Genomic DNA, 27599 nt, shown 5'->3' with positions numbered 1-27599 from the left:
CGGGAAGGGTAACTCCCTTCCCGCCTTCCAAAAGTTCAAGAACTGTTTCCGGTTTCCCAATTCTTGGGGATGATTGTGTTGAGAGGGGGTGGCGGGTATCTCAGCCATATAGAGCTGGGTATTACCTCGTGGGCCATAACAGCTTGCATGGCCTTAGTACGCTATTGGCAGCGTCTAGGAGCAGAAGAGCCCCACAAAATTCCCCATAAAATTTCACAGTTGTGTAAAGCTGAAATTGCCATTAGTGAGCGTTCCTGGGCAAAAGAGATAAGAGCCTCAGTAAGGGAAGCGTATGGAGTATTAGACTTAAGACTTGACCCGCAGTTAGGACATCCACAATTGGGCAAGAAGGAACTTAGGGCACTGGGGCGGGATATGTCCCGTATACACGATAGGGAGTACCTTTCGCGGAAAAATTCAGTGTCACATATGATCCTGGTTTGGGAAAAGGATCAACATTATCCTTACGTTGATAGGTTACCTAGCTACCGCTTACGACGCGAGGTATTAAAAGCACGAATTGGGTTAAATCCCTGCTACATGAATAATGGGGTCAAAAACTTTATGATTGGTTATAATGGGAAATGCACCTGCACTTTGGGCACCCCATGTGATATTTTACATGTCTTACTTGATTGTACGGAATTTTTAGATATCAGAAAGGAGATTTTATGTCCAATTTTTAAAATATATGGGATTAGAAATAGGATGCAAGCTGTTGACCTACTAGTAGGAATGGAGAACTTAGACATAGCCTGTGCCATGGGGAAATTTATGTGTAAGGTCAAAGTGTTTCTCAAGTGCACTGAGTAAATAATGTATGTTTTCACTAAGGTTATTAAAAGGCTGTGCATCTAAAGGATAACAGTACGGTAGCAGACCTAAAGGAAATATTTTATGTCATGTATGAATTATTTGGTTTTTACCTTTTAACAATAATATGTACCCTGGATTTTAAAGGAAACTGATGTTTTTATGCATATTGAAAATGGGTCACATTGTTTATGAATCGTTTGCATATGTTTTTAACTGGAGGATAACATGTAAAGTATATACTTTTATGGTTGTAACTAACCAAATAAAGTTTTATTGACTGACTGATTCGCATAAGGTATTTGCTAAATCAAGTTTATTTTGGTGTATTAAACATCAAAATCTGCATGTTATTCCCCGCAAACTTGTAATACATGCCCCCATGATCTCATTAATCATCAGCTGCAATAAATAGCACCTACTCTTATAATCCGGGCTCAAGGCGTCAGCTCATGGACTGCATCATGCTTCCATTCTTTACTCTGCCCCCCTGCTTCTGATGTCCCTGCTTTCTGCACGGCCCCTGCTCCATGGAATGTCCGTGCTTCACTGTTTCCTTACCCTGCCCCCTGCTCTCTGTGCTACCCCTGCTCCATGTGATCCCATGCTTCCATTTTTTTCCCTGTTCCCTGCTTCTGCTGCCTCTGTGCTGCCCTGGCTCCAGATAAGCCCCATGCTTCCATTCCTTAGCCTGATCCCTGCTTCTGCTGCCTCTGCTCAATTTAAGGCCCATGCTTCCATTCCTTACCCTGATCCCTGCTTCTGCTGCCCCTGCTCTCTGTGCTGCCTCTGCTCCAATGCATGCCCATGCTTCCATTCCTTACCCCATCCGGTCTGCAGCTTCTTGCCTCTGCTGCCCCAGCTCCATGTAAGGCTCTTGCTTCTATTCCTTACCCTGCCCCCTGCTTTGTTGCTCCGGCCTACTTGCTGCCCCTGCTTCCGTGCTGCAGAGCATTCTCCCGATTCATCTTGCCCCCTATGCTGTCTCTTGCCTTCAGCTAGTCTTAAACCTTTACCCAAGAAGACTTCTCATGACCTCACTGCAGTGCCCAGGCCTGGCTCTCCTTCCTGGTGGGAGAGGTGCCCACCCCAGCTGGACCAGCTCTGGGACACACTGTGGCATGCGCACCTTCTCCTGATGCCATGGCTGCCCACTGTACCCATGACTTCCTCTTTGACAGCGATGAGCTTTGCTATACCTGGGACTTCCTCTGTGTCACGCGGATGCAGACCAGTGCAGGCATTACCTGCAGGGCGCGCAGGTGCTTGCAATAACTGGGACCTCCTTGTGGGTCCATCATTGCGACCATGCCTGGTACTTCTTAATGGGCACCTATGCTCTTACTGTAGTGGTGACTTTGCCAAGGCCTGTGGGTGCTTAGCATGCCTGGCAAACCCTCCATGACTAACCCTGGTAACCATACCTCCCGGCACACCCTCCTGGACTCACCAACACTTGCTATGCCACAGACTTCCTCAAGGGTACACGAGTGCTCACCCTACCTGGTACTTTCACCGAGAATACAGGCGAAGACCATGCACTGGTCATATGAGTGCTTACCATGGCCTGCACACCTACCGGGACGCACCGAGGCATGTCAAGCCAGAGACCCCTCAAGGGCACACGAGTGCTGACCTGGTCTGGGACTCCACCTAGACCTATCCTTGCTTACCATACCTGACACACCCTCCATGACTCACCGACACTTGCCACGCCCTGCATGTCTTCGAAGACTCACTGATGGTTGCCTTGCCAGAGACCCCTCAAGGGTAGACAAGTGTCAGCCCTCCCTGCATATTCACCAGACAACAAAGTAACAACCATGCCAAAACCTGGTTATGAGAATATGCATGCTTACCATGCCTGTGACTTCCGCCTGGGCACACTGTGCCTGTGCCACTTGGAGTGGGGGGTCAGGTGGTAGATGAGCTGCCTGCAGATCCGGTCGGTGGACTTCAGGGGGTCGCTGTCCTGGAAAAAGAGGCAGAACTCAGAGAAATACCCAAAACTTAACCACAAACCAAACGTGTGTGTACAGTTAGCAGCCAGACTGGAGCTATGATGACAAGCGCTGTATGTGCACAGGGACGGCATGTATCCATGGTAACAGGATGTATGTGCTCATAGTGCGAGCAATGCCCTGGCAATAGGCCCTGTGTTTGCAAGCAGTCATGGAAAGAGGCTCTGTAGAGATAGGGTTAGCATAGTAATGTAAAAGACCTGGGCCGGATTACGGTGTGGGCGCATTTTCCTGGTTGGCTCTGGGCACACCTTTCAAAAAGGAAGCCCAGCACTAAACAGGAAAATGCGCCACATTTTAGTGAATGCGCTGCAGCAATGGCCGCCGCGAACTCACGCTGCCCTGGGGGCAGTGCATTTAGGTGAACAATTGAGCTGCTGCTTTGAAGACGCTCCGTGTTTCACAGAAGTGTGGAGAAGTGTGGCTCACTGGTTAGAGGAGGCAGACCTGGAAGCAGAGGTCAGCCCGGGACCAGGGTTCAATTCCCGGCTCGGCGGGGTCTTGAGTCCTAAAATGTCCACGGACTCGACAATTCTCGCTCTGGTGCCTATTCGATTCATGGGTTCACACTCTGCGACTCTGGGCAATAGCTTGCTTAATCTCCACAACGGCCCCTCGCAGCGGGATGCCTGGCTTTCACCTTGCGGATACCCTGCCGGGGTTATCTCACAGGGGAATACCAGGACGGGTTCCCTAAGCAAGCGCTTAGAGACCGGTTGGTGATTTGCGCTATATAAATTCCTGTACATTTACATTTACAGTGCAGGTGGCAACCCGCGTGCACTTTGAATGGGGATTGAAGATCGCCTTGCAGGGAGGTGCAGTGAGTGAGCCCTCCAGTGGGCTGCTTTCAGGGGGCACACTGGTTGTGCACCGTCTGACAGCTTCTTTTCCTCTGTGCCCCCGCCTGTAATACAGCACTGGCGCAAAGGCAAAGCAATTCCCTCATTTGCATGAGGCCACGCCCCATGCTAATGAGGACACTCCCTCTGATGATAGTGCTGGTTCTCTATGTGTGCCAATGCGATCAGTATTACAGAAGGGGATGCACAAGCGTTTGCGGTCCCTTCAGTAATAGCAAAGTGACCCAGGGGTGCAGCAAAGAGGGTGCAAGCGCCCACTGCGCCCCCAGGGCTCTCCGGTAATAAGGGCCCAGATTTGTAGAGATGTCAGATGACACCATGCTACCGAGACTTTCCTTTAATAAATTGATGTCACCTAGTAGTACAGTCTAGCTGATTTAATCTACCAGAACCAAGACTACGTCTCCCAGCATGCATCGGATTGTTAATTGAAAGTCCAGGGCACGCTGACATTCACAGACACATACTCATATACACTGAAAATAACATGGCCTCACAGACAAACGCTGTAACCTTGTGACTGTTTTTCATACGAGGCAGTGAGAGTGCAGCAGTATGGAAGCTAGATTTAGGATTTTTGAGCCATAGGCTTGAGGGGGCTTGGTGTTGAGGTGGGCAAGATAAGCACGACTCACAATAAATATCTACCTTTGCCCTCACAGGGAGTGGCTCTAATTTAGAGCAATGACAATCCCCTCGGGTGGTATGTTATCGTTACCTTAAATTATGTTATAGAACATGTCATAAGTGATGTAATATGTGGTCATAAACAGTGCATGGCGGGGTGCATGTTATAGTTAGATCTGCTTACTATGAACAGTGAGTTTATGTGTTCTTTTAGTTTAAAATGTTAATGTTGTCACTGACATATTCACCTAACTATGAGGTCACTTTAACCTTTGCTTTTTTCAGCGAATTTCCAAATAAAAAACAAAAGCAGTTCTTTTTATCATGCCTAACGATAGCATTCTACACCCTGTGGCGAACCACCACTGGCAGCACAAATCCTATGCTGTGCACAGGCAAAGGCCGTGTGCAGCCGGGGTTTGGCAATAGGACTTGGCCTGCTGCCAGGCCCTGTGGCAAAACCCCCAGCTGGCAGCCAACCCCTCACAGACATGGCATGTCTTAGGGTTGGTGTTTGGGCGGCCCTGGGCACCCCATTCCACAAGGCCACAACATATATGTTAAGAGGAGGGGGGGTGCATCCCCCTCCCCGAGTCTTCAAAAGCCCCAGGGACCCCACCTCCTGGAGTCATCCCCATTTTTTCTAAGGCCCCGGGGACCCCATTCCCCGAGGCTGTCGTTTTTTTTAAAGGTGATGGAGGCCACATGACACCACTCCCGGAGCCAATTTTGGCCCTGGGATCCTTATCCCCTGGGGCCTCCACTAATAGATGGGTACCCACCTAGGAAATCACCAAGCACCATGTTAGAGGCAGAAGGGGGAGTCGCAGGGCCCCCGGGACCTCAACCAGCTACCGCATGGTGCAGGAGCCAGCATTGTTTTCGCCTGGAGGAAGCAGCTGCTTGTTGTATGCTCACTCCTAGTGGGAGCAATATGTGATTTGTTTCCATCCCCCAAGAGTGCTGTAGGAAGTGTACTGGTGAGACATTCTATACCAATGAATTAAAGAGGCAGTTTTACCTACCTCCCCCTGCTCCATTAGAGGTTAACAGATTGCAAAAGCCCATAAAGTTTTTCTTGTGTGCGCCAAAACTGTAAGTTTGCGAGCGCAAGCAAGATTTGGCGTCCACGAATGCAATTTTGAGTTGCTAGGATGACATCCGGCGAGATTTTTCCAACACAGCGGTTGCAGCCTGTCGCGACCGTTCACGGTCAGAAGGCTACCGCCCAAGCACGACACCTAAATAAGAAGTATGTACTGATTTATACGAAACATCTTTTAGTATAGGGCCAACGGGATCACCCTACAGTCCATTTTCCCACCAGGTGGATGTTGGGTGCATTCCAACCTGCCATGAGCGATGGGATTCCGGGCCCCTAAAAAAGATGTAGGGGGGAGGGTCTTTCACAGATCAAACTAGGGGCAGGGTAAAAAAAGGAAAGGAAAGGCAGTAAAATGAGAAGGACTTTGCACAATTTCGTTTATTTGAATTAAGAAATGAGTAATGTGAAAATGATTACTATGATTTTTAAAAGGATCCACAATAACCATAAAATCTCAGCATCCATGAGCATGTTTGACGTCGAAAAGGCAGATATCATAATACTACAGGAAACACATGTTGTGGGGGCTGGAGCTAAATCTATTGAAAACTGTGGGTGGGCGCGGGAGGTTTATTATTCTAACAGTTCAGCTTCTAAACTGGAAGTTGTGTGTATCATTGGGATTTACAGTCTGCAAGTGGCCCAGCAGCACTAGAGCACCTGACAATGAATGTTACAAAAAAACAGACTGCTTTCTATTCTGTAGCTCTTGTATACAAACAAGCATTGGAAAACCAACAGCATGCAGCAGAAACGCCAGAACCACCGACTTTGTTAATGCTAGGTGTTTTGTCTGGGTGGCTGCGGGCTGGTATATATTTTTAGTACTAACTCATATGTTTTTATTTAATTATTGATGTCCAGACCTCTGACAACACACTGGACGTGAATCTTCAAATACAATACAGTAGTACTTTCTGCTTTACATTACAGGTTTTACAGGAAATAAGATAGCATAACATCACATGCCTGCAACCAGAAGGAAGATGTGTTAGGAGCTTCATGGAGAGGAGGCATGGCGATTATCACATAGGGCCCGATTGAGAAAGGTAAAGTGAGAAGAAAGTCTAACTTAACGACTTTCGGTATTCACAAAGGGCATTTACGAGTCTTAAAGTTCGACTTTTGTCTCAGTTAAACTTAAGTCTACTTTTACGACTCGTAAATGCCCTTTGTGAGTACCGAAAGTCGCAAAGCTAGACGTTCGTCTCAGTTCACCGTTGTGAATCGGCCCCTTGACTGTACACGTGATCAAATATTTTAATATAAATGTCTGGACACCCTAAATGTTTAGTGCTAAAATAGACACAAATTTCACAACAGAACTTACACTACAACCAGGCTTACATGAAAAACACCACTTTTTAAAAAGACACCAGGCTTCGAGTAATAGCCAGAGTCCACTGCGCCATGATAGATTTGGACCCTAACAGACAGTACATAACAGTCATTTAGATTTATGGGCCCACATCCCAACTTATAGGAGTCTCTCTTCCAGACACAGTATCATTTTGCTACATAAAATGTTTTGCTGCATAGATCAGGCCGACAGTTCGTCCCTGAGTTTTGTCTTGATGCAGAGAGGGACTCAAAATAATAAAAATAACAACCCAGTATTTGTAAAGCGCGAACTAATCACCCCTAGGGGTCTCAAGGCGCTGGGGGCTTTTGGGGAGATTAAGCGAGCTATTGCCCAGAGTCACATGGTGCTGGGCTGAGCTGCCGCCGGTGATCAAACCGTGAACCACGTGCTGGGGAGTCAGTCGCCCAGGCCGCTGCGCCACACCTCACCCACTCACCTTTTTGGGGCACTGTAGATTCCGGGCCAGACTCATCAGCAGCTCGTGGGAGATGGGGTCCACCAGATTCAGGAAGGTGGCGTGGCGGTAGAGAATGTCCTTCAGCAGGGACCCCTCCAGGCCCAGGTCCTGCCAAAATAAACCACACAGAAGAGCAGTGAGCGAGATATGTGAATGCACGGCACTTGGCCAAGTTCTTGAAGTACACAACAGCATGTACGTGTGCATAACACTAATCGCTTCGAAAGCACGCTACGCAAAACTGAACTGTATGGTATGCCAGCGAGGACTGGTGATCTTTCACCACGATGAAATGAATGAAATGAAAAAACATTTATAAAGCGCATGGCTACCCGGGAGCATCCCAGCGCTAGGTCTGACACGGGGAGGCAGAAGAACTAAGGAAACAGAAATGTCTTCAGTTGTTTACGGAAGGCAAGATGATTGGGACCCATGCGAAGACACAATAGCAGGGAGTTTCACAGAATGAAATGGAATGATAGGGTGCACCCCCACTCCAGTGAGAGCGAAGCAAGTCAACCCGACTCTGGTCAGAGGATCTGAAGGGGTGGGGGACTCCCAATGAGACTACTTTGCAAGAATGTGGCCAAACAGCATATTTTATAGCACAATGTCCATGTTTGCTACAGAGCCATGTGTTCTTAAAAGACACTTAAGTATTCCAGTACTTTCATGGTGTGCCAGGAATCCATAGGCCTTCCCAGGTGCAGTGTAGGTTCACACTTGGCCCCACTTACTTTTAACAATGCAACGCTTATTGTTGCTTAGCTACTCCTGGCCGCGCCTATCTCCTATCATGGAGGCGGCCATTTAAAGAAGGTGGGTGCAAGGACGCCTCTTAGAACTGGAGTGTTGAGTTTACCTCCACTCTCCTCAGAGCTTACTGATCACTTTTTTAATGCACACACTCCTTTTTCTGGATTTGCTTTGCTTGTATATTGCGAGGTGCCTGGCTCACACAGGATAAGGAACTCTCTATATTTTCTTTACTTTTATGGTTATTTTCCACAAATACTTTGCTTTTAATGTTTACATTTTCAGTTTGGTTTCAGTAGGTGCAGTGCTTGGAGAGCTAGGTGTTGACACCAGGGGCTGCTGGGCTTTAGTAACGCAACGCTTATCGCTTTTTAGTCTCCTGGCCACGCCTCGCTCCTATTGAGGCTTGGAGGCCATTTAAAAACAATGTGTTGCTGCTCTTTGAATTTATATAGCGATTTCGAGGTGTCTGTAAGCTCGGCGGTGCCTTTGTGTAGAGTGGCTTAGCATGCAGTGGCGTACAACAGAGTGTTGCAGAGTAGAGTATAGTGCCATAAAGAGTGCTGTGGTGCAGAGTGGTTGGCGTAGAGTATAGTGGCATAGAGTGCGTGCGTTTTGAGTAAAGTAGTGTAGTGGCGTAGAGTGCAGTGGTTTAGAGTAGAGGGGCGTAGAGTGCAGTGGTTTAGAGTAGAGGGGCGTTGATTGCAGTGTCATAGAGTACATTGGAGCAGAGCAGAGTGGCATAGAATGGCACAGCATAGATTGCAGTGATGTAGAGTGCAGTTGCCCAGAGAGGAGTAGAGTGGCGTAGAGTCCAATGGCATAGTGTGGAGTGGCGCAGAGTGGTATAGAATAGATTGTTTCAGAGTAGAGTGAAGTACCGTAGAATGGAGTGGTGCAGTGTAGAGTGCAGTGGCATAGAGTAGTGGCGTAGAGTGCATTGGCATAGAGTGCAGTGTTGCAGAGTAGAGTGGCATGGTCACGTGGTCAATATGGGCATTGTCGTCTTTCCTATGTTAGCATGAACACATTGCTGACTGTCTGCTACTTTGCATATGTTACTAAACAGGTTTATTTTGCTTACGCCACACTTAAACCTTTGCAAAGAACATTCTGTTGTTTTCGCACTTTGCTCATTCCTGGGATTTAATCTGAACATTGTGAACAAGGTGGAACAACAATGCCCCTTGTTATTCCATTCTGGTCAGGCCCTAGCACCTAGACAAAACATTCAGATGGATAGGTAACACACACTTGGAGAGGGACTTTTCCAGGGAGAAGATCATGACAGCACCTGTGATGTAGATCTACCACCTATAGACTGAGGGACACAGTCTGCAGATAATGCCCAGAGATCTTCTAATACATAATCATCTTGTTCTATACAAGGGGAGGGAGGGTAGGCTACGATGTCATTCACCATGACAGTTCATGTTATGATTTACAGACTACTTGCTATGCTGACCGTATTTGTGTTCGGCATTTTTCTGCAGATTGTGGTACGTGTACTGCATAATAGAGCACATTAGTTTAAATAAATATTTTAAACTTCTATGTCAGATCTTATTGTGGATGAGTATGAGAGCGTGAGCTAATGGCTGTGTTTACCAAAGGTAAAAGGCAGCCATGTTGTTTTCAGCTTATTTTGTCTGCATTCTGCTTTTCGCTGCATTCTAGGTTAAGATCTTAGATCTAGGTAAGCACTTGGTTCTATTGTCCCATACCTACTGCCACTTTATTGAAGTTTTAAAAGGTAGAGAAATCTATTTATCATTTTCTATATAATTTGACAGCAGTGTAAGGAGAACAACACATTTTGTTTACATTTTTTAAGTAGCATGGTAATTTTTGTGCATATTACCGCAGTACTCCGTAGACTTTAAATATATTAAAAGCGCAGCACCCCTCCTCGAGCCAATTTTGGCCTTGGGACCCCACCCCCCAGGATCTACACTAATTAGAGGTGTGTGTCCTGGTGCCCACTGAGGCACCGACCATCCACCATGTTGGGGACTTGTGTTTACATTTCGGCAAATGAGATGGCCTCCTGAGTCTAAATAGGCTCAGGGAGGGGGGTCACGTGCCCCCCTTCCTTCATACAATTACTCTGCCCTGGTGAATTGGGTCCCCAGGGCTTTTTAGGTTTAGGGAGGGGGGGCATACACCCTTCTTCCCTTTGTTAAAATGGCATCAAAGGTGCATGGGGTCTCCAGGGCCTTATTAGTCTTGAGAAGGGGCCAAGTGCCCCCTTTCCTTAATTACTGTTTGTGCCAACACTCTCACCCCTTCGCCCAGTCCCTGGCCCAATCTGTTTTTGTTTTGTTTTTGGAAAGGCACATGCGTCAACACTAGGCCTAAGGGGTCAGGGTATTCCTACACTGCCCCCTATGTCTTTTTCCATCTTTTTAGAACATAGGACGGAGTCTTAAGTTAAAGTCCTAAAATGGCTGCCTCCAATTCCTGGTAGATGTGGTGCCACTCAATCAGATCTTAGCAGGAGATCTGTCGGCTCTGTGGAACTCCCATGCCATGTAAAATATACATCTTTTTAGCCTTAATTGCTCAAAAACTACTAAACTGATTTACACCAAATTACAATAAGCATTCTTTCTGAACCAAGATCTATTTTTCCGCCAAATTTGGTGCAAATCCATTCTGGGTTGTGGGCTGTAGCTGTGTTTAAAGTTCCTATGGAATAATGAATAGGGAACACGCATTTTGGGACCCTCCTTTTTTCTTGTCCCCCGCTGGACGGATCTACCCCATCCTTTCTATGCATTACCTAGTCGAAAGCTAGCACTTGTTTGGAAAGTTTCGCAGAGATTTAGCAAACAGCGCCAAATTTATTAGCAACACAAAAAATAAATTTAGATGTGCTGATCAAACAAAGCAAATCCACCGTTTGTTCGTTGTTGTTTGAAAAAATAAATTTTACTTTGGAATCCTATACGACCTATAACGACCCTGCGGCAGCTGCCACTAAGTAATATATATACGTAAATATATTGAAGAGAAAACGCAGAAAAGCGTTGGTCGTCATATGCGCGTCTGCACTTTTGGGGAGATCCTTAAAATAAAATAAAGGAAGTTAAGGCTCACAGCAATTGCAGTGCCGCCTCTCCTTTTGGTGAAGCTATGCAAAGGAGTTTAAGTGAATATATTGTTTTTTGCTGAACAAACAAAGGTTAAAGTAATATTATAGTTAGGAATTTAAAAAATAGCTTACTTTACATTAAAACAAAAAAAACTAGAAATTCACTGAAAAAAATAAAGGTTAAACAGGCATTGTATTTGACCTAAAAATACCAATTTAAAGTAACAAAGCACTGAAATTCCCCAGTTATAGTTATTTCAAGTCACTCTAACTTGTGCCCTAAACTGACTATATCTCGCCCCCTTACTATGCACAGTGTTGTCATCATGTAATATGTGAGATATTTAGCAGTGAACAGTGAGTGCATGAGTTATATTTTACTTGAGATAACTATAACTTGCACATTTCTGTGGATTTGTTAGTTTAAAATGTTATACTGTAACTGACATTTTTGCAAAGCTTCGTTTTTTTTCTGTGAATTTCTAAGATTTTTTAATGTAAATTAAGATGTGCATCACTGCTTGGTGTTTTTCCGACTGGAGAATCAGAGACACCAACTGACTAGATGACAGACACTCACTCACTCTGCCCTACAGGCCTCTGGAAATTTCACAAGCTGGTGTCTCTCATACAGCCAAGTTGACCTTTGCCCTCTGGAGAACATATAACTTGGGTGGCAAAATATTAGGTCCAGTGATTCAAACATTGCATTAGATGGCTTCCCTGTGTAAACTCTGGCGGAAATTCCTTTTGACCAGTTTCAGCTGGTTTATGCAAGTCCACTTTCTGGCATACCAGTTGTGAACGTGTGCTGCTGCGGTTATGGAGACAATTCCAGTTGATTCCAGCGGTATATTGTGTACAGTGTGTTTGACATGTTACCCGATCACTTGTTTTTAGCTCTAACATATTTTTTAAAGTGCAGAATGTTAAGAATGTTTAATCAATAGATGTACGTGAGAAGTGTGAATGGTCTGCTCCAATCACTGGACATTTTCACAGTCGTGGCCCCCCATAACAGCTGCTAGCTGCCTCTTGTGTAACGTGTGATGCCCAGAGACAGTCAGTCCTTTTTAATGGCTAACTCCTTGCTTGCTAAGACATGCTAGCATATATGTAAAATGGATGAAAAAGAAACCACAGATCCCAGAATGCAAAGTGCTCCTGGCCGAAAAGGCAGGACTGGATGACTGTGTTCGGTAGCCCAGGGCCACTTAGCTACTAGATATCTTTGCCTCTCAAAAACCTGCCTAGTGAGACTCTTCACCCCTCCAGCCACCCCATAGTTTACCAGATACGATGGACCATAGAATAGCTGGCCATGGGGTGCACTTATCCTCAAGGGAAACAAGTCTTTATCACCAATGCGGACGAAGATCGCGTCTCCTCACGGCAGCGTGGCGCGATCTTCGTCCGCATTCGTGATTAAGACTTGTGTGCTTCAATGCACCTTGTATCCCTTGAGAATAAGATCACCTTCTATGGTCCATCATATCTTGCAAACTAAAACGATTCACCATCTGAACCTGTTCCCTTAGGAATATAGTGATATTAAGAGTTCCGGTGGGAAGTCATTAACCCCCTTCCCACTCTTATCTCCGCCTATGACCCGGATATCAACAGTGGATACTGTCATTGGGAAAAGTCCCCAAAAGAAGGCCAAGCCAATCAGATAGACGAGGCGCTTAGGTCCTTTGGGTTAGTTCAGAGGGTAATGGGCCCTACACACGAGAAGGGCCATACCCTGGATCTCGTTTGGATAACAACCCCAGAACATGGCCGGGATCATGGCCCAGTAGTTGCGCTGCCTTGTGCATGGTCAGACCACTATCTAGTGAAAGGCACGATATCGGTTGATGAACAGAAGGGGAAGCCCGGAGCAGGATGGAAGGTCGTGAGGAAATGGAAACATATAGACGAGGATGAAATGGTAGCTCATCTCCTAGCTCGTCCTCATATTAACAAGATGTAACAGAATCCAGAAATCATCTGTAAAGACTTAAAAGACAAACTAAATAGGGTAGTGGATCTCGTGGCACCAGCTCGAAGGATGAAGATGGTAGATAGAGGAGCTGGGGCCCGTGGTATAATGAATCCCTTAGGGAAAAAAAGAGGGCGCTACGTAAATCTGAGAGAGCATGGCGGAAGGACTACAGCCTCAACGCACGGAGTCTTTATACACAGGAGCTCGCTTCCTATAAACATGCTATCTTGACAAGGAAAGCTGAGTTCTATGAGGACAGGATTTCTAGAGCTCCGGACCCACAGAAAGAAATGTTCAAGGTCCTTACGGAACTCAGGAAAAATAAGAAACAGAGTCCTGAGTTTAAGCAAGAAGACTGCCAAAAATGTCAGGACTACTTCTCCACTAAGATTAAAGACCTCTTATCTGAAATTGCTACTACCCCAATTTTGGACTGTCCTCTACAGACTGTCCCGGTCATCCGCCCAGTTGATAACCCCTTGGGCACTCTGCCCTTGATTACGAAGGACAGACTGGCAAATCTTGTGGGGTGGGTTAAATCTGGCTCTCGGGCCGACCCTTGTCCCCCGGAGGTCTTTAAATTAGCCATGCCAGGTATTGAGGAAGATATTTTGACTCTCCTCAATAATTCCCTACAAATAGGACTGGTTCCATCCTCCTTTAAGGAGGCACGGTTGATCCCCCTGTTGAAAAAAACTGGGGCAGACGTAAAGAACTTTAGGCCGATTTCTCAGTTACCATTCTTGGCCAAAGTTCTGGAGCAGCATGTCCTTACGTATCTAGCTGACCATCTGGAGAAAAATGTCTTACTCGAGCAAAACCAGGCTGGGTTCCGTGCGCATCATAGCACGGAGCTAGTGATGCTATCCATCCTGGATGAGTTAAGGAATAGAGCTGACAAGAAACTCCCTGGGGCCCTGGTGCTTTAGACCTCTCCGCGGCTTTTGACACCGTTTGTCATAGTCAATTGTTGCTGCGGTCAAGGGACTTAGGCATCCAGGGCACAGCACTTGTCTGGCTCTCCTCTTTTCTCCAAGGGAGAACTCAGAGAGTTCAACTGGCGGACCTATCTTCAACCACAGTGCTAATTACCTGTGGTGTACCACAAGGCTCTGCCCTTTCCCCTCTTTTATTTAATGTCTATTTACAACCTCTGATTTCGGCCCTTAACCAGATGGACTGTCAAATCTACAACTATGCTGACAACACACAAATTGTCATCCAAATGGAGGATTGTTCGGGTGCACACGCAAGAATGCAGAATATCCTAAGATACACCGCTAATTGGATGTCTCTGAACTCGTTGAAAATCAATCCAGACAAGACAGAGGTGTTGCCAATTACCATCATGGGCAACCCCTGGAATGATCTGTTCTGGCCATTAGAACTAGGAGCGCCTCCAGAACCTGCAGCAGTAGTGAAAAGCCTGGGCATCTTCTTGGATGGGAGTCTGACGATGCAAAAGCAAGTCTCTGGGGTGGTGTGTAGGTCTCCTTCGACAACTAAGGAAAATTTCCTCACTCTTGTCCTTTGCCACCCTAAGACGCGCTGTTTCTGCCATGATCCTAGCCAGGATGGACTATGGTAACTCACTGTATGCAGGGCTCCCTCAAAAACATCTGAACCGTCTGCAAATTGTTATGAACGATGCTGCAAGATTGATTTTCAAGAAACCTCGGAGAACGCATGCTTCTCCTCTATTGCGTGAACTCCACTGGCTACCGGTCAAACAGAGGGTTTTGTTCAAAGGGCTCTGCATTAAGCATAAAGTCCTGTATGGAAAGGCGCCAAGCTACATCAAAGCCCGTCTGGCCCCATACAAACCTGGGCGACGGCTGCGCTCTTCAGATGCTACCTTGCTAACTCAACCGCGTTTCAAATTATCCACCCTGGGTGGTCGTGCTTTTTCTAACATCTTCCCAGCTGTCTGGAATAATTTACCTACCGAACTGCGCAAAGAACCCAACTTGTTGCCTTTTCGAAAAAAAATTAAAAACAGTGCTTTTTCAGCAAGCATGGGGTGTGCTGTAATTTGACGATCGGCTGTAGAACTTGGTTGGTATATACCTGGTAAAGCGCTTAGAGACCCCGGGGTGATTACGCGCTATATAAATTAAATAAATAAATAAAAATAAATAGAGTACACCAGGTCGAGGAGGTGTCCTTTGGCATGAGTAGATGAGTTGTACCCTTTCACTGCTTACATTCAGGGAACTCATTTTTTGTACTTTGCTTGTAGACTCCTTGCAGCACTCACTGTGTTTCCTCTTCTGCCCATAATGAGCTTTCTTTGACCTTCCCATAGCAGGTACCCTACTTCAACAACACTTTGTACAGAAACGCATTCGCCCTGAATGCTGTTTTAGCTCACCTCTGCCTCTGTCAGCTCCTTAAGTGCATCTGCTAATAATACATATATTTAAATAGTTTAAAAATAGCTAAAGTGAGAGATCCCTACACAAGTAAATCACCCCCTTTCCACATCTTTTTCCTCATGATACCATCTTCTCACTTATTTACTACCACCTTAATTCTAAAATATTAACAACACTTTGATACACTTCAAAGGTTTTTAATCTATTTAAATTTATATGAGGGTATTTTCTAGAGATGCAGGACCTACTTACAAACAGATCTCATTTCTTAAATTAATTGTATTGTGGTAGCGAGACCCTCCGAAAGTGTTGCTCTTTAGACATTTATTTTTTTCTTTTTCATTTTTCCCACTTCCTCTTGTCAGTAGTTAAATATTTGTACATGAATGTGCGTTGGCTTCAAAATAGTTTTGTAAGTTAAATATAAGAAAGTAATAAAACATTTAAAAATATATAGTTGGTGTCCATAAAAATATTTTTCTAAATACCTTTAACCCATTGAGTGCTGGTGACGGCTCCAGTCCGTCATGGCACACAGTGCTCGTGTGCTGATGACGGCCGGGAGCTGTCACGACCACGCCCACGATCGGAATTTGCCGCACAGGAGCAGGATCCCGGCCGCGGGCAAGGGGTTAAACCGCTACATTGCAAAATAATTAATTGAAACATGTTTTTACATTATACATATTGTAAATCAGATGAAATAAAGAGGGTACTCTGTAAAAAATTAGAGAGAAATGCCACAAACAAAACATTTTTCACTGACTAGGAGCACCTTAAATGTGTAACACTAATACAAGGAAAGGAAGGTTTTCAGGGACTTGTTTATTTCAGTAATTTGTAGCAGCAAAGACAAGAAACATTTCGGTGAAAATATTCAGCTTCTGCACTGGATAATAATTGAAAACCTGTCTTCTCCTGTAGCATGATTCCAAGTGCAGGCATATTATGTGATCTAAATGAAGATTCTAGTTCTTTATTAGAACATTTGAATGTTGAGCGATCCTTTGAAGATAATGGAGTGCTTCGGCTACTAATGGCTGGTAGAATCCTAGAGTATCAACATTCCAATGTTTGTTCACAGCTGTTGTTGTGAACAAAGGCCTCACGGAGCCCGAGGGGATTTCACTGCTGGAGCGGTCCTTTAATGGCCGGTAGAACCTGCTACGGAGGGCTCTAAGGCTTTATTAGAACACTGCGATCTTCACTAATGTCCTTTACTATCGACATGGGTGATAATTACCCGGGGTGTAGCTATCCATATTTCAGCAGGTGCAGTGGCTCCGGAGCACACAACTCGGAGGGGCACACTGCACCCCAATTATAGCATTAGTTACTGCCAAACTAAAGGACTATAGACCACTTTTCCTTACTAGCAATAGGGCCCATGACACCCTACCTACACTACTGATAATTAAAGGGATTTGACACTAGTGAGGTACTGTTTGATGTATAATGCTGCTATTTATACTCACTCCACCTAGTCTCCGAAAACCAGGACACGTATTTTAAATAGAAAAAGTAACAGGTCTGTCGGACAAACTTTTTAAAAAATTGATATTTTCGACATCTAGTCACCCTCCTATGTATAGCTGAATACAAAATTGTAACTTCAGTATATCAAATACTTAATAAAATGTTTGGAAAATCAAATAAATACATAACTAAACTAAAAAAAGGTCATTGCTTTTCAAAAATACAGAAATTTGCTGCTTTTGCATTCTTATATAATCCAAATAGTACACTTCAACTTCAAATCTTTATAAATGTCATGTTAAAAGATGATTTCAAAATTGTACAAATGTCATATGTTTAATTCTTACAATTGTCAATTGGAAATACCTCTCAACAGTCATGTATTCCTTCACAAAATCTTTATCCAAAAAATCTATGGACACACTTATTCAACAATTCATCGATCAATCATACACTTTACTGACAAACACATGCACTTATTCACGTAATACTTATCCAAGCATTCACACAATCACCCAGCCAACCATGCGCTCCGTCTTTTGAAACCTTTACACATAATAGTCCATTTATTAAATACAACACAAACTCAAAATATAATTAGCTATGATAAAAGCATGCACAAAATAAGTAGCCAATGGCTGGCCATCTTTAACAGGTGTAGGTCATGTAAAACAAAAGAAAATGGAAAACCCAATACTTCAGCCCCACACCTCATAGGCAAGACTTACTGGTTTTTACAAATGCTTGTTTCCTTGGGGAGTTCAAATTTCTTTAGGCACTTTTTGCCAGCTGAGCATTCTAATCAGGCTTTATAAATAGCAAATCCATCACAGTCCAGGGTTCCCAATAAACTGTAAAAAAATTTAAAAAAACTGCCTCGATGTAGCACACTCACTGCCTTATCTATTCTAATGACCACTTTTTAGAACCACAATCTACTTTTTAGATCAACAAACTTTCTCGTTCCATTTATCTATAATGGGCATGAAGTGTACGTTTTTTTAATGCAACTAAAGCATTGAGTGGTAGAGCACTATCATTTACAGACAGCACATTTTCCATTGAAATGGCCACTACATGTGCACAGACATACATCTTTACTGATAAAACTGTATTGTATACAAAGATAATGTGAATATGTATCATTTGTGCACCACCAACAAAAAGTGTATTAATTTTTTTTAATCATACTAAAATCTTTGTTTCCATCCCACTTCAGAATTACAAAAAAGTTGCTTCATTTTTGCTTTCCGAACCGCTGAATGTGTACAGTACATTAACAGTTCATTTACAGGTATTTAAATTTTTTGTTGTGTTACAAAAAATGAAATCTGTGTGCTTTCCTTTCAAACTCTCTTTACCCCAGCAAGAGTGCCACATTATTCACTTTACTTTTCTTTCTCTGACTGAAAAGTGAGAAGAGTTTGCAAACACCTCGCCAACCTCAGACTCAGACAGCACGTCACAACGCCCACCCACTCCGACGGCCACATGCTCGACCCCATCTTCTCAGCAAGCTCCCACGTCTGGGGCAAATTCACCGCTGCCCAGCTTAAAATCACCCCCGCCCGGAGTCCACCCGCCGCCCCTACCGACACCACCACCGACACCCGCGACCTCAGGTGATGGATCGACGACTGCACCAACACTCTCGCACCGATCAAGAAACCCTCCTACATAGACACCAACAAGAAAGCCAGCTAGTTCACGGCGGCCCTCCAGGCATCCAAGCAAACCTGCTGGAAACTAGAGAAGAAATGGCACCGAGAACAGACACCGGACAGCCATGAGGCCCACAAAAACGCCATCCGCAGACACCATCACCTCATCAGAACTTCAAAAAGGGCCTCCTTCAAGGACCGCCTCGCCAACAACACACACAACAGCAAAGAGCTCTTCAACATCGTGAAGGAACTCTCCAACCCCAGCTCCAACGACATCTCACCATCACGAGACCTGTGAGACTCCCTTGCCGCCTTCTTCCACCGCAAGATCGCAGACATCCACGACAGCTTCAACAACCTGACCGCCTCGACAGCCAACGACACCTCGGAACCCCCGGCCACCATCCGCATTGACCCCATGCTTACCTGAACCAACGTGACCGACAACACCATCAAAATCATGTACACCATCCTCTCCTGCTCTCTGTCAGACCTGTGCCCGCTCCACATCTTCAACAAAGCTAGTGCCACCATCGCACCCCATCTCCGCAAAGTCATCAACATCTCCTTTGAGACCGCAACCTTCCCGGAGAGCTTGGAGCACGCAGAGATCAAAGCCGTACTCTAGAAACCCAAGGCGGAACCGAGAGACCTCAAGAACTTCAGGCCCATCTCCTTGCTCCTGTTCCCGGCGAAGGTCATTGAGAAGATTGTCAACAGACAACTGACCCGCTACCTCGAGGAGAACAACATCCTGGACCCATCCCAGTTTGGGTTCCACGGCAAACACAGTACTGAAACTACTCTCATCGCCGCCACCAATGACATCAGGACACTGCTGGACAACGGTGAAACCATGGCCCTCATCTTCCTGGACCTCTCAGCCGTCTCCAACACGGTCTGCCACCGCACCCTACGCACACGCCTCCACAACGCAGGGATCCGAGACAAGGCTCTGGAATGGACCACATTCTTCCTCTTCGGCAGCACCCAGAGCATCCGCCACCCCCCATTCCGTTCCGAAGCCTCCAAGAACATCTGTGGCGTACCCTAAGGATCATTCCTCAGCCCAACACTGTTCAACATCTACATGGCACCGCTCGTCCATGTCACCCGACTGCACAACCTCAACATCATCTCCTACGCTGACGACACCCAGATGATTCTCTCCCTCACCAAGGGCCCCCTCACCGCCAAAGTCAACCTCCACAAAGGAATGAAGGCCGTTGCTTAGCGGATGAAGAAGAGCGGACTGAAGCTGAACTCAGACAAGACGGAGGTCCTCATCCTCTGCTCCACCCCGCCAGCCTGGGACGACTCCTGGTGGCCAACCACACTGGGAGCAGCACCGACACCCACTGACCACGTACGCAAACTGGGGGTCATCCTCGACTCGACACTCTCCATGACCAAGCAGGTCAACGCCGTCTCGTCCTCCTGCTTCAACACCCTAAGCATGCGCCGCAAGATCTACAGGTGGATCCCCACCGAAAGAAGTGCGGTCACCCAGACCCTCGTCAGCAGCAGGCTGGACTACGGAAACGCCCTCTACAGGGGAGCCTCGGCCAAACTCCTGGAACGACTGCAACGCATACAGAACGCCTCTGCACGCCTCATCCTTGACATCCCTCGCCACAGCCACATCTCACCCCACCTGAGGGACCTGCACTGGCTCCCCGTCAACAAGAATATCACCTTCAAGCTCCTCACCCACTCAGACAAAGCACTCCACAATACCGGACCGGCATACCTCAACAGACCACTCACCTTCTACACCCGAACTGCCTGCTCTGCTCCGCTAACTTTGCCATCGCCCCCCGCATCCGAAGAGTGACCACCGGGGGAAGATCGATCTCCCACCTCGCCGCCAAGACCTGGAACACCCTCCCCATCCTCCTACGGAAGACACAGGACCTACTGACCTTCAGGACGCTACTCAAGACCTGGCTGTTCGAGCAGTAGCAGCACCTACCCCCCCCCCCCCCCAGCACCCTGAGACCCTGTGTTGATTGATTTAACACCTGTCACTGTGTTAATAAACATAAGCAGCAATTTGTCAAAAGACACAAACTGACAATTGACTTCTGTCATTGAAGCACAGCACGTGGTAAGGTAAATGCAGAATTTAAAGGCATGTTCATTTATTGCTTGGACTTTCACGACCACCGAAAATCGGCTCACAGCAGGAAGCAACTTCTATGTTTAAAGCAAGCACTGGCAAAACCAATAAGTCTCACATTTTGGTTTCCCCACTGAAAAATTGTTGACTTTGCTGTTCAGCATTAGCAAAAAGATAAATATTGTTACACCGAACAGCATTGGGAAAAAAAGTTTTATGAAGAGTATGCGTGCATGCATCAGCATGCTACAGCGGCTTAGCGTGATGAGGTATGTGGAGCATGCATAACCACACGCATAAGTTGTGATTTGACCACAATATTTTTTTTCACGTAACTTTCCAAGGTGCCAGAGACCAACCTTGGAACAGAAAATAATAAATAAAAAGTTAAATGTGCCTAAAAATCCCTTTTCAATAGAGGAGCAGTCCAATAGCAAATTGTGGCCTGCCAAGCCCTCCAAAAAGAGGAAAAATATATATTTTTTAAAAAGGGCACAATGGGCAGGTGGCAAGAAAAGAATGTTGCAGCGGGCAGAGGGTAGGAGCAAAAGTAAACATATCTGAAGGAAGACAGCAATGGAAAACCGGGGGAGCGTCAGAGGAGGTGGAGGGGGGCTACATTTAAAAGAAATCAAAAAGAGCGATTGGGATGTGAGTGGAGAAGCAGTGGACCCGCCTGGGGGCAGCACATGGAGCACGGGGTGTGATGTGAGTGGGAAAGGCATCATCACCACCTCCTCCAAAGAAAGGGGACGAGGAGTAGCTCAAATTCAGGGGCCCTTTGTGAGCACTTTCACCTCTGGCCACCAGCCCTCGGGCCCTGTTTCCGTTGTGGGCGTGGTTCACCTGCGTGGGTCCTTGTTCTGGTTGGCTGTGAAGTTCATCGTTTACTCCTGCAGTTGTCCAACCGGTTCTCTCGGGACTTCCGCGCTTATCAATGGCCAGGGTCGGATTGGCAAGGCGGGCATTCGGGAATGGGCCGAAGGGCCGGTGCCTCAGTGCCCTCTGTGGGCCGTTTTTTTTCTCCCCTGTCCCTGTCCACAGAGAGTGGACTAGGAAAGGGGAGAAAAAAAAACGGCCCACAGAGTGCACGGAGACAGAGACTGAGAAAATGAAAACAGCCTCGCTGTGCGGCCGCCGGACAGCTATTGTCAGCTGTGGCCTCTCCTTCACCCCCACCCTGCCAAGCAATCAAGCTGAGGCTGGGCTGGGGAGGGGTGATTGTTTGCAAGAATCGGCCTCCCTGGGGGCCAGGTGTTTCTCAGGCCTTTGAGCCATTTGCACCTCGGCCCCCTGGCGCCCATGCAGCCCAGAAACGGTGTTAGTCTTAACACCTCGCCCACAGCCCTTCACATTCAGGGCATAGTGGGCGAGGAAGAATGGGTCTTGCTGTGGGGGCCTGGTGATGTTTGGAATTTTTTTGTTTTATTTATTTATTTATGCGATTTTATATAGCGCAGAATTTACCCGAAGGTGTCAGAGCGCTTCACACTAGGAACAGCAATAATACATGAGGAAAAAATTATAAGTGGACAAATTACAAAAGCAAACGTTAAGCTACATGAATCAAAAGTGACAATAGTGAGCAACCAAAATACAAGAGGAGCAAACGTTACATTCCAGGAGGAAAAAGAGATATGGGTGCAGGTTACAAAAGCGTACAAAATACAAGTAGAGGTATAATACTGCAATTAATGGCAGACACTCCAGCACAAGAACAAACGTTACGTAGGCAATGGTGGCACTTGTGCAAGTATCTAAAGCAAACAAAAGTGAGAGGTAGCAAACAGTGTGTTACAAGAGAAAAGTGACTTGTGCAAGTTACAAAAGGGTACCATACACAGGTACAAGGGTAATACTACAGTAAATGGTAAATACTCAAACTGCCAAAACACACTGGGAAGGCACTTCCCATGCACCAGCTTCACCTCAGCCTCCCCCCTGGCTACCTGGCTGCCTTGGATGACCCAGAAAGCTGTGTTGTGTGCTCCCCTGCCAGGACATTTTCCCAAGGCCTGAAGGGTTGATTAATTTACTAATTACAGGGGCCTTACCTCTGTTCATGTGCTCCTGAGCTGAAGGTCTGGGGAGGGCTGAGTAGGTTAGTAATAGCAGGGGCTTTGCCGCTTTTCAGGTGCTCCTGTGCTGGAGGGCTGGAATAATTTTGTGGAAAAAAGGGGCCTTGCTATTTTTTTGATTGCTCAGCATGTAGGCCATTGTCACTTTGGCCCTGTGTCGTGTGCAAGAACAGTATCCTCCAAATTTCCTTCCTTGTCTGTGCAAATGGTATTTCATGAAAGGGCACGCCCCTTGAATGTGGGCCACGCCCCTTAAATATGGGCCACGCCTCTTGAAAGTGGGCCACTTTTTTCGTCAGTGCCCGGGCCGAATTGTGATCCCAATCCGACCCTGTCAATGGCTGCAGGGTGTAAACAGCGGTGTCCCCACCCTCTTGCCATAGAAGTTGGCACCCCAAGTAGCGTTTTTCCCTACGATGCTTCACCGGCTGGGTCTGCACTGCACGGTGCGTTAATTGCCTTCATAGCCACTTGCCATGGTGTGATCTTGGTCACAACGTCGTGCCCCCTCCACCCATTCTCTCCCCCCGGCATTAAGCTTCTTATTTCTAAACTTGAACTGAAGCCGCGGGCCCTGCGGTGAGGGTCATTGGAGGCTTCGTACATCTAATCTTTATTCGTCGTTTCCTGTACGACGGTATCATTTTTTGAAACACAAAAAAAGACCCCCTTTGTTTTTTTCCTATTTCAGAAAATAATGTGATATCACACGTACCTCCGGACCTGCGCCACGTGGCTTCCCACGAGATCTCTCTATTAAAGGAACTCAAATGTCAGAGAGAAGCACCTGTAGAAGGGGCGTGGCCTGGTTCGTGCGCCAATGAGGAAGCTACGTTCACTGGCGAGCCTCCACTGTACACATTAGCCGCCACGGACACACGGGGAGCTCAGCCAGGCCTCCCTGTGCGAGCGGCCGCTGCGGCTTGGAAGGCGCTGAACCGGTATTGCATCCCTCCCACTCGAAGCAGGGCCCGGCTGCCGCTCTGCCCTTTCCCAGGTAGGTGGCAGGTCAGGGGGCTGCTCTCCGGGCAGATTGGACGGTCCCTGCAGGACCCCAGGCACACCTGCTAGCTGCAGGAATGGACCAAATGTCCGTGTAGGTCAGACAGCCAGACAGGGTGGGCATCTCTCTCCAGGTCTTTACAATAATGTCTCCTTAGTCCTCCAACCGATATCAGCTGCCTTCACACGGCCACCCAGTGAAGATTCAATATCACACGGTGGCAGTCAAGGCGGCCGACCCCTGCGCTCACTGGGTTTCCAGCTGGTCTTTAGAGGCTTGAAGCAGTCTTTGTCCATAATGCCCGGTTACTCACCGGTAATACCCATTACTCCGAGTCCTGGTCTCCCCGTCCCATTCCTGATACATGAGCAGCTAGTCTGCTCTACAGAACCCCTACCTAGCTGAGCTGTTGGCACTTCCCCCTAGGATGACGTCACCATCACGTGACTACAAAAGGGGGAAGTGCCGGAAGAATCATCCTGAAAATACCAAAGACAACAGAACGAAACACATACAATCACCCACAGAAAACCCAAAACAGGGAGGGAGGGAAGGGCTCAGGAATGGGACGGGGAGACCAGGACTCGGAGTAATGGGTATTACCGGTGAGTAACTGGGCATCACCTCCTCGTCCTGGTCTCCCCGTCCCATTCCTGATACATGAGCCCATACCCAAGCACATGGTGATTGTAAGAAGAAAACAGACCAGAAGTATGCAAGAAAAACAGGTCCATTTTAATCAAATCAAACAGTACAAATCATAAATCAAGCACTGCAGACAGGACACTAGTCCCAAAGGCAGCGGAGGCCGCCATCCCCAACTCCAGACGATAATGGGCAACAAAAGTGTGGGGAGAAGCCCACGTAGCAGCATTGCAAATGTCTCGCAAAGAGGCACCCCTGAACATGGCCCAGGAGGACGAAACGCCCCGAGTCGACCGACCCTGAACAGCAGAAGGCAGGGGACATTGGACAGAATCATAAGCAGAAACCACTGCGCCCTTGACCCAACGAGACAAGGAGGACAAAGAAGGACGAAGCCCCAGACCCGACAGGCCGTAGGTGACGAACAGAGAGTCAACCTTACGGAAACCAGCCGTACGCTCCAAGTAGATGTGGAGAGCCCTCAACACATCCAAAGAATGGAGGAGCTCCTCCTCAGGAGAGGCAGGAGCAGGAAAAAACACAGGGAGAACAATATCCTCCTGACAGTGAAAAGTGGAAATCACTTTAGGGAGAAAAAACTGACTCGGTCGGAGAACGACCTTGTCAGCGCAGAAGCGCAAGAAGGGGGGGGAAGCCATCAGCGCACCAATCTCACCAACCCTACGCCCAGAGGTAATGGCCACCAGGAAGATAACTTTGGCTGAAAGGAATTTCAGGGCCACGGAGTCCAAAGGCTCAAACGGGGGACCCGTCAAAGCCCGTAGAACCAAGGGCAGATCCCAAGGAGGCACAGGGGAACGGGAGACAGGACGTTGAAGCAAGAAACTCCTCAGAAGGCGAGCCACCAACGGGGACACAGATGAAACAGAGGAACCCCGAAAGGCAAGAACGGCAGCCCACTGCGCCCGCAGGGAAGAAACAGCCAGTCCCAAGACAAAACCATCCCGTAAAAAGTCCAACACCCGCACTGCCTCACAGGAGACAGGAGAGAGATCCCTCCCATGACACCAGGTGGAAAAATTCTTCCAGTGACGGGCATAAGACTTCAAGGTCGACGGACGCCGGGAAAGCTGAAGACACTGGGCAACCTCCAATGAGCAAACCAGACCCAGCAAACTCAACCTCTCAAGTGCCAAACCCCCAGCCGGAGGCGACGCAGGGAGGCAAGACTGAGAAGAGGAGCCCGCAGGGGGGAGGGAGACAGGGGAAACCTCCAATGAGGGCAAACGGCAAAAGTCAGCAGCAGGGGAAACCAAGACTGCCGAGACCACTCCGGAACCACCAGGAGAACCTCCGCCCGATCCAAACGAATCTTCCGGAGGACCCTCGGAATCAAGGCAAAGGGAGGGAAGGCAAACAGCAGACCCCCCGACCAAGGAATCGAGAACGCATCGGTCGCCCAAGCTATTGGAGACGGAATGATGCTGCAAAACAGAGGAAGAAGGGCGGAATCCTCCGAGGCAAAACGATCCATCCAAGGAAGGTGGAACCGAAGGACAATCTGCCCGAACAGATCCGGGGACAGACAGAGGGACACCGAGGAGGGGAACACCCTGCTCAAAGTATCCGCAGGCCCATTCTCCTTCCCCGGAAGATAGACCGCCGTCAGAGACAACAGATTCGACTCGGCCCAAAGGCCGATCTCCCGGGACAGGAGAAAGAGAGAATGACACATGCCCCCCAGGTGATTCACATAGGAGCGAACCACCTGATTGTCTGTCTGCACCGAGACCGCCCGACCCCGAAGGAGAGGAGCGAACCAAAGGAGAGCAAGCCAGACCGCTCGCAACTCCTTCCAGTTCGAGGACTGCAGGGACTCGAATCGGGACCACCGACCCTGACCCTTGGAAGAACCCAGAACAGCCCCCCAACCCAATGCACTCGCATCCGTGGACAACACGACCACAGACTGAGGGGGAAGGAGATCGAACCCCCCGGAAAGGGAGAGAGGAGACAACCACCACTGTAGATCCGCCCGAATCCCCGGAGTGACAGGGATCAGAGTCTCGTAGTCCAAAGAGGCGGGATCCCAGTGAGACAGGACATGATGCAACAGGGGGTACAGATGAAGCCTGGCCCAAGGAAGGAGATGCAGAGTGGACGCCATCTCCCCCTGACTCCGCAACCAGAGACGGGCAGACACCTGCGACTGGGAAAGAAGCCAAGAAAGGTGGCGAAACAAAGTCAACTGGCGCTCCCGGGAGAGGAACACCATGCCCAGGTCCATCCGGAAGAAAGCCCCCAGGAACTTCAGGGACTGAGAGGGCACCAGGGAGGACTTCCGGTGGTTGATAAGGAAGCCAAAGGAACCCAGCAGATGGCACACCTGGGCCACATCCGACAGAGCCTGCGAAAAAGAGGGAGAGACAATCAAGCAGTCATCCAGATATGGAAATACCAGCAGCCCCCTGGAATGAAGAATACCCACCAGAGGGGCCAGGAGCTTGGTGAACACCCTGGGCGCAGAGGACAGGCCGAAAGGCAGCACCCGGAACTGGTAGTGATGGGACTCCACAGCAAAGCGCAGAAAACGCTGGTCGGCAGGATGGATAGGAACATGCAGGTATGCATCCATCAAATCCAGGGACGCCAGGAAGCCACCCGGAAGGATCAGAGGTAGGATGGACTGGAGGGTCACCATCTTGAAAGGGCGATGGACTACGAAGCGGTTGACACGCTTCAGATCCAGAACAGGACGAAGATCCGAAGTGTCCTTCTTGGAAACCAGAAATAGGATCGAGTAGCAACCCTCGCCCCTTTCCAGAGGCGGAACCTCCACAATAGCATTTTTCTGTAACAGGAGTTGAACACCCGACAACAAAGCTACTCTTCGCAAAGGAAGACGGGGCAGCGGAGTCCGAACAAAACCCGGAGGAGGAGGAGAGGAAAACTCTATCCGGCAACCCTCCGAAACAGTCTGAACCGCCCAGGCATCCGGAACCGATAACCACTGGGCGCGGAAGCACTGGAGTCAACCACCAACGGGCAAAGGCAGACAGTCATTGTGAAGAGGAGGAAGCGGTAGTGGCAACACTGGCAGCGGCCCGGGGCTTGGCACTTCCAGGGGCCCCCCGGCCACGACCCCTGCCTCGAAAGGGCTGAGAAGCGCCACGAGCAGGAGGCCCAAAAGCGCGA

General features: G+C 47.8%; 1 protein-coding gene across 1 annotated transcript in view; it reads right to left on the bottom strand.

Annotated features, from left to right (window-relative positions):
- LRRC75B (leucine rich repeat containing 75B) overlaps positions 1-27599 on the bottom strand; it is a 156575-nt gene that overhangs the window by 12517 nt on the left and 116459 nt on the right. The window contains exons 2-3 of the mRNA XM_086942793.1: positions 7229-7357; positions 2673-2785 (exon numbers count right to left, since the gene is read on the bottom strand). Of these exons, the coding sequence (XP_086798919.1) occupies positions 2673-2785; positions 7229-7357 (242 nt within the window). The remainder of the gene's footprint in view (positions 1-2672; positions 2786-7228; positions 7358-27599) is intronic.

Source organism: Lissotriton vulgaris, chromosome 11 (assembly GCF_964263255.1).
Source record: "Lissotriton vulgaris chromosome 11, aLisVul1.2, whole genome shotgun sequence".
NCBI lineage: Eukaryota > Metazoa > Chordata > Amphibia > Caudata > Salamandridae > Lissotriton > Lissotriton vulgaris.
The sequence above is the reverse complement of the archived record's forward strand: the minus strand, read 5'-3'. Positions and strand labels throughout refer to the sequence as shown.